General features: G+C 49.1%; 1 protein-coding gene across 2 annotated transcripts in view; it reads left to right on the top strand.

Moving 5' to 3' along the window:
- The window catches only part of KIF13B (kinesin family member 13B), a 183,772-nt gene that overhangs the window by 149,689 nt on the left and 26,320 nt on the right, over nucleotides 1-7,763 (top strand). For both annotated transcript variants that reach the window (XM_073586354.1, XM_073586355.1), the window contains exons 34-35: nucleotides 325-402; nucleotides 913-966. In XM_073586354.1, coding sequence (XP_073442455.1) covers nucleotides 325-402; nucleotides 913-966 — 132 coding nt within the window. The remainder of the gene's footprint in view (nucleotides 1-324; nucleotides 403-912; nucleotides 967-7,763) is intronic.

The following is a 7,763-nucleotide window of genomic DNA, read 5'->3' as shown; positions in this document are numbered from 1 at the left end:
CACAATAGCTGATGTCACAGCTCACCTCCTCCTCCTCCTGTACAATGACTGATAACACCTCTATATACAGCAGAAAACACAGGATCCACCATTCATAATAGGTGGTCACAGCTCACCTCTTCCCTTTTTTTATTTTATTTTTATGCACAAACGAGAAATTATGTCTTGTATGAGTAAGGTACTTTAATGCTATTTTGAATGATAATAAAAGCAGTTTGTTTATTTTTAAACCATAGCGAATGTTCATAATTAGATTACATTTTTTTCCTCGAAATTTAGGCAAGAAAAATACTAAATGATTTTGTTTTCTCTCTTTCAATTTAGGAGGTGGCGGTAAAGGAACAGTTATCGGGAAAAGGAAAGCTGAGCAGGAAAAGCTTAAGTTCTCCCAATGTCCACAGGGTAAATATATATCCCAGTGATAGGAACCGTAATCGTCTATGTAACACGAAGCTCATTTTTTTTTTTGTCCTATATTCTTTTTTTGATGCATTTCCTTACGGCCACCACTAGGGGGGAGCACATTAATACTTCTAATTAAAGAGTATACAGTCAACTCCCCCCAGTGGTGGCTGAAGGCAGACAGAACTTTCACCCAAGGTTCCCCTAGAATCCTAGTGTCAAGAAATTGAAACTAAATGTCTGACTGTCAGGCTCTGCCCACACTACATTCACACTTGAAGCCTTTGATGTTGCTTCAGTTTGATGTAATGAGAAGAAACCTTGACAGTTATTAGGGTGGTCTCTCACAGCGTCCCACCTGAGGCTGCAGTCCAAACCCTTTGGAGATTTTGAGTATCATAAAAACCGTGCTGAACAGATGCATGAAGAAATTAATTGGTGTAGAATGCGAGACTGAAAAACTGCTTCATGATGGAAATTGACTTTTTTTTTTTTTTCTTTGTTTTCCAGTTATCAGGGAGTCGAGGAGAGTTGGGAGCGCAGCACAACCTGGCGGGTCACAGAGTAAGTGTGGACTCTCCCCCCTCTGCGTGGGCTCCTCCTCCCCTCTGCGTGGGCTCTCCCCTTTTCTGGGCTCCTCCTCCCCTCTGCGTGGGCTCCTCCCCTCTGCGTGGGCACCTCCTCTCCTCTGCGTGGGCTCTCTGTATGCTCCTTTTTTCCTCCGTGTGCGTCTGTTACATTGTGTTCCCCATTAATAGCTGGGTTTTGTTGTCCTGAGATTCTGCGTCTTGACATGAATATTGAAGACGTTCTGCTGAGCGTCTCAGTCTCGGGGTTTATCATTGATACTATTACAGGAAGAGGAGACATTTTTCTCCAATGAAATAATTCATCACTTCACCTGGAGACGACAGAAAGTCAATCACTGCGAGATGCTGCAAGCTGTTTTGTGCAGGGAGCGCCGGCGCTGCGGACTATACCCACTTTATGTTGCTTTCTTATGTTAATCGCCAGTTATTAAACTACTACTCCCAGCATGTCCTGATGACGAGAGGCTTTTAGAGCATGCTTGCAGCTGTAGCTTTGGATCAGCTACTTGTTACTTCTAGATCTGGCACTCTTAAACACTCTCCCTTATGGATTTATTGTTCTGCAAGAATATATTCCAAGCTGCATTCCTTTTTTGGCCATTAGATGGCGCTGTATCTGTATTCCAAGTGAAAAGCTTATCCAGGAAAAATCAACAGAAGATGAGGGAACACTACTGAAGCTGCCATACACGAGCTGTCAGTGGGTCGCGCCTGACTGCCATCCCTCCCAACTCCCTGATACTCATGAAGGCAAATGGCATTCAGCAGGACTCCAGCATAGACTAGTGATGGTTTGTGTCCGAATCCCGGCTGGCATGTTGAAGGAGTTAATATCTGCATTTCTGAGTAAAGGAGTTACTCTAAATCCCTGGTGATCTAAGGCAATGAAAGGGTTAATATACCTGCTGGTCTAAGGTGTGGATCCCTGCAGTTGACAATATTCCTGGTGGTCTATGTCGGGGAAAAATTTAATGTCTGAATCCTTGGCTGTCTATTTCTGATGGTCTAGGGAACTAATGGCAGTTTACCTGGTGGTCTAGAGGGTGAGGACAGAGGATCTACGGAGATAATTATATTAAACCTTTTCCTAGACCACCAGTGATATTGGAATTACAGTATCGGTGGTCTACGGAAATAAAAGGTTTAAGGTATTTTTTCCCTGGTGGTCTAAGGAAATTAAGGGTTTGAATGTAAGGTTGCCAGGTGGTCTAGAGAAATGGAGGGTGTAATCTAAGGATCGCTGGTGGTGTAGGGAAATGAAGGGTATAATGTAAGTATCCCTGGTGGAGTAGGGAAATGAAGGGTGTAATGTAAGGATCCCTGGTGGTGTAGGGAAATGAAGGGTATAATGTAATATCCCTGGTGGTGTAGGGAAATGAATAGTCCCTAAACATAAGAATCCTTGATGGTTTAGGACAATAATAATCTTTATTTTTATTTTATATAGCGCTAACATATTCCGCAGCGCTTTACAGTTTGCACACATTATCATCGCTGTCCCCAATGGGGCTCACAATCTAAATTCCCTATCAGTATGTCTTTGGAATGTGGGAGGAAACAGGAGTGCCCGGAGGAAACCCACGCAAACACGGGGAGAACATACAAACTCCTCTAATCATCATCTAATACAGGGATCCCTGGTGGTCTAGGGCAGTGAAGGGTTTAATGTAAAGATCCCTCAAGGTTTAAGATGGTCATATAGGACAGCAGAAGTGTCAAAGCTCTATACCCGGTGTCCAGCGGTTACTCGCCTCTCCAGACATCTGCTCTGTCCGGAAGCTAACTCCTTTTTTTCCTCCCTGTCAGAAGAGGATAGAGAAGATTGTGCAGGGAGGGGATGGGGTGGATGGTCCTGGGTGGGTAGAGAGGACAATACAGGGAGCGGGTTATGGAGAGTACGGTGCAGGGAGTGGATAGCGAGGACTGTGCAGGTGTGGGGGGGAGAAGACGGTGCAGGGAGGGATGGGACAGAGAGAACGGTGCAGGGAGGGAGAGGACGGTGCAGGGAGGGAGAGGACGGTGCAGGGAGGGAGAGGACGGTGCAGGGAGGGAGAGGACGGTGCAGGGAGGGAGAGGACGGTGCAGGGAGGGAGAGGACGGTGCAGGGAGGGAGAGGACGGTGCAGGGAGGGAGAGGACGGTGCAGGGAGGGAGAGGACGGTGCAGGGAGGGAGAGGACGGTGCAGGGAGGGAGAGGACGGTGCAGGGAGGGAGAGGACGGTGCAGGGAGGGAGAGGACGGTGCAGGGAGGGAGAGGACGGTGCAGGGAGGGAGGGGACGGTGCAGGGAGGGAGGGGACAGAGAGGACGGTGCAGGGAGGGAGGGGACAGAGAGGACGGTGCAGGGAGGGAGGGGACAGAGAGGACGGTGCAGGGAGGGAGGGGACAGAGAGGACGGTGCAGGGAGGGAGGGGACAGAGAGGACGGTGCAGGGAGAGGAGGGTGCAGGGAGGGAGGGGACAGAGGTCGGTGCAGGGAGAGGAGGGTGCAGGGAGGGAGGGGACAGAGGTCGGTGCAGGGAGAGGAGGGTGCAGGGAGGGAGGGGACAGAGAGGACATGCAGGGAGAGCGACAGTGCAGGGAGGGGACAGAGAGGACATGCAGGGAGAGCGACAGTGCAGGGAGGGGACAGAGAGGACATGCAGGGAGAGGACAGTGTAGGGAGGGAGGGGACAGAGAGGACGGTGCAGGGAGGGAGGGGATGGAGGGGACAGAGGACGGTGCAGGGAGGGAGGGGATGGAGGGGACAGAGGACGGTGCAGGGAGGGAGGGGACAGAGGACGGTGCAGGGAGGGAGGGGACGGAGGGGACAGAGAGGACGGTGCAGGGAGGGAGGGGACGGAGGGGACAGAGAGGACGGTGCAGGGAGGGAGGGGACGGAGGGGACAGAGAGGACGGTGCAGGGAGGGAGGGGACGGAGGGGACAGAGAGGACGGTGCAGGGAGGGAGGGGACAGAGAAGATGGTGTTGCTGTACCTGCACATTGTACAGAGTTTCAGGAGTGCTCTGTCTGTTCACCTGGGGGAAAGCTTAGGAAGACTTGCCCTAAGTAGGGATAATATCTGACTGTGGGATCCGGGCCATTAAGCAGCCCCCTTTGCTGTATGATGAAATGGTGGAACCGACCTGAAAGTAGTGGCGGGCTTGTGACCCCAAAGCAGGTGGCTTATAATAGTGCAGCAGTGTTATAAGAAAAGTGTCTGATATTGGTGTCCTATATGAATGGTAATGAGGCAGGTAGTCTGTTATCCCACCTCCGTCTGCCTCTGCGGAGCCCAAGTGGCTGATAACAGAGAGCAATCACTTATGCCCATGATCTTGTTTCCAGTAGATATGGGATTCAACTTCTTCACTTTTCTTTGAATTTCCATAAACTTTTTTTTTTCCATTCTTTCCACACTAGATAAAGGAATAATAACCTGCAGGACGCCGGAGGTAATGACACGTCGCCAGCTGCCGTTACCTGCTTGTTACATTGTCCATCTTCCCCACAATTGATGTTCCGCGCCTCGATACCGTGTTGCGTTCGGCATCTCTCGCCCTCCCTCTCCCCTTCTTTCTCATTATCAGCCGTTCTCTTCTCAGACCTTTCTGTAAGACTTGACTATCAGGAACGTTCTGGACGTGGAGTTCTCATCCCCCTGGGTGTTTTTTTTTTTTTCTAAATGGAATTTACAGCATAAATTTTTATTATGACAGTAAACCGTCCTGTCCTCTAACGAGAGAGGCGGGGGAGCTGGCTTCGCTCAGACGCACATTTTCTCCATTTTAAACTGGCAATTTGCACGATCACTGGGAGCAATTAGGTTTTTTTGACGAGGCTGATCTGCGCAGGAAGCTGTGGGAGTCGCCGTGTCTCCCCAAGGTGAACTCCACCAGCCATTTCTATCAAGACTTCTACTTGGAGCAGTAAAAGGGGAAAGTGGCTTCTTGCCACTTGAATCTTATTTTATTTTTTCCAAAGTTGTTTTAACCCACCTGGCAACATCCAACATACTGTGCACATACTGAAAGTATGGAACAGGCTCAGGAGCTAAGCCCACCCCATACAGCACAGGTGCTGTGCCGGCTGTGTTATATAGCTGAATAACTGGGGCAATTAAAGCCATCTCTGATCGTAGAAATCTAACTGCTGAGATGCTGTGGCAATAAGAGTCTAGGTGTCACAAAGGGGCTCACAAGGTCAGGTGGATACTGAAAGCCCAATGCCCAAGTGAGCTCTAGGGTGTCGGTGTAGCAGAGTTAATGAAAGTCACAGGCAGACTGGAAATGGCCGGCAGACCACAGACGGGTAACAGTTACTGGAAGCCTAAGGATAGGAGAAGTCCTGGAGAGAGCAGACAGGTAGCAGTGTTACTGGAAGCCGCAGGCAGACAGGAGACGTCCTGGACACCACAGACGACAGTGTTACTGGAAGCCGCAGGCAGACAGGAGACGTCCTGGACACCACAGACGACAGTGTTACTGGAAGCCGCAGGCACACAGAAGACGTCCTGGAGTCCGCAGACAGCAGTGTTACTGGAAGCCGCAAGCAGACAGGAGACGTCCCGGAGACCGCAGACAGCAGTGTTACTGGAAGCCGCAGGCAGACAGGAGACGTCCTGGAGACCGCAGGCAGCTGTTTTACTGGAAGCCGCAGGGAGACAGGAGACGTCCTGGAGACTGCAGACAGCATTGTTACTGAAAGCCGCAGGCAGACAGGCGACGTCCTGGAGACCGCAAGACAGCAGTGTTACTGGAAGCCGCAGGCAGACAGGAGACGTCCTGGAGACCGCAGACAGGTAGTCGAGTTACTGGAAGCCACAGACAGATGACGTTCTGAAGATTGCAGACAGAACTCCGGAGTAACGAGAAAGTCTGAATACTATGGAAGCTGCAGACGGACATATAGCAGAGTTCCTAGAAGAATGGGAACAGGTAGCAGACAACTACGGAGTAACTAGAAGTCTGAATACTATGGGAGTTGCAGCCAGACAAGTTGCTGGGTTACTCAAAGCCGCAGGCATACTGGAGACACCCTGGAAACCGCAGACAGCAGAGTTACTGGAAGTCACAGGCAGGAACGAGACGTCCTGGAGGCTGCAGACAGTTGGCAGTGGTACTGAAAGTCGCAGACGGGTAACTCAGGGACTGGGACCCACAGACAGCCAGGAGATGTTCTGGAGACTATCAACAGAAACTGTGCACTGACAAGCTAAAAGTCTTACTAGAAAGTAATAACCTCATAGGTGTGAATATTAGGAGGCCTCATATAGGCTTAGGAAATTCAACACATGGGAGCACTGAGGGCTGCTTGCAAAGCCCAATGTGGAGCACACGAGAGGAGACCTGGGTGTAAGGAGTAGAGCCAAGACCTGAAACAGGTTTGTAACATTGGGAATGAGGGTGACCATTCCAACCCTCACCGAGGATGCCCAATGTCTGCCATATTAGCTGGTTGCCTACTGAAGGGCTTCCACTACTGGCATGTTTGTAAATCTATAAATCCAACTGTACAGAATTGTCCAAATTCAGAAAATATCTTAATATTCATACCATATGAAGGGCACAGAAATGGGTTAAACAAAAAACAACTAAATGGCAGAAGAGACGGGAATGATAAGTTGACCCAAAAATGGTACCAATAAAAACTACATACCGTATATAGTTGTGTATAAGCCGAGTTTTTCCAGCCCTTTTTTTGGGCTGAAAAAGACCCTCTCTGCTTATACACGAGTCATACACCTGAAAGCCAGCGAGGGAGGGGGGAGCAGGAGACATGATACTCAACACTCCTGGCGTCTGCATATCCGGCTATGCTACATCTCAGTCCCAGCATCTGTATCTCCCTTCCTGTCTTCCTCCTGTGCGGTCACATGATACCGCTCATTAAAGTCATGAATATGGACGTGTCTCCACTCAGGGGTGGAGCCGCATATCGATGACTTTAATGAGCGGTACCATGTGACCTCACAGGAAGAAGACAGGAAGAGGGATACAGACTCCGGGACTGAGATGTAGCAGAGCCGGATATGCAGACGCCAGGAGGATGAGCAGTAGCACTGGGGGAGGGTGAGCCAGCCATGCCATAAGGAGAGGTGAGTATGTCATTTTTTTTATTTATTTTTTTAAATCGCAGCAGCATTATTATATATTGTGTCCAGTTTTGGGCACCACATTTTAAAAAAGACATCAACAAACTGGAGCAAGTTCAGAAAAGAGCGACCAGAATGGTGACCGGTCTGCAAACCCTGTCTTATGAGGAAAGGTTGCAGGATTTGGGAATGTTTAGTTTGCAAAAGAGAAGACTGAGAGGAGACTTAATAGCTGTCTACAAATATCTAAAGGGCTGTCACATTGTAGAAGGATCAACTTTATTCTCATTTGCACAAGGAAAGACTAGAAGCAATGGGATGAAACTGAATGGGAGGAGACACAGATTAGATATTAGAAAAAACTTTTTGACAGAGTGATCAATGAGTGGAACAGGCTGCCACGAGAAGTGGTGAGTTCTCCTTCAATGGAAGTCTTCAAACAGAGGCTGGACAGACATCTGACTGGGATGATTTAGCGAATCCTGCTTTGAGCAGGGGGTTGGACCAGATGGCCCAGGAGGTCCCTTCCAACTCTACGATTCTATGATTCTAAAATGTTATATGGAGCATGTTATGGGCCACCAATAACCTTTAGCAGAATTATATGGGACATATATTAATATGGAGCATGTTATGGGCCACCAATAACCTTTGTGCAGCATTGTTATATGGGGCATATATATTAATATGGGGCATGTTA

Source organism: Dendrobates tinctorius, unplaced genomic scaffold (genome assembly GCF_039654945.1).
Source record: "Dendrobates tinctorius isolate UK_male_01 unplaced genomic scaffold, ASM3965494v1 ptg000093l, whole genome shotgun sequence".
Classification (NCBI taxonomy): Eukaryota; Metazoa; Chordata; class Amphibia; order Anura; family Dendrobatidae; genus Dendrobates; species Dendrobates tinctorius.
The sequence above is the reverse complement of the archived record's forward strand: the minus strand, read 5'-3'. Positions and strand labels throughout refer to the sequence as shown.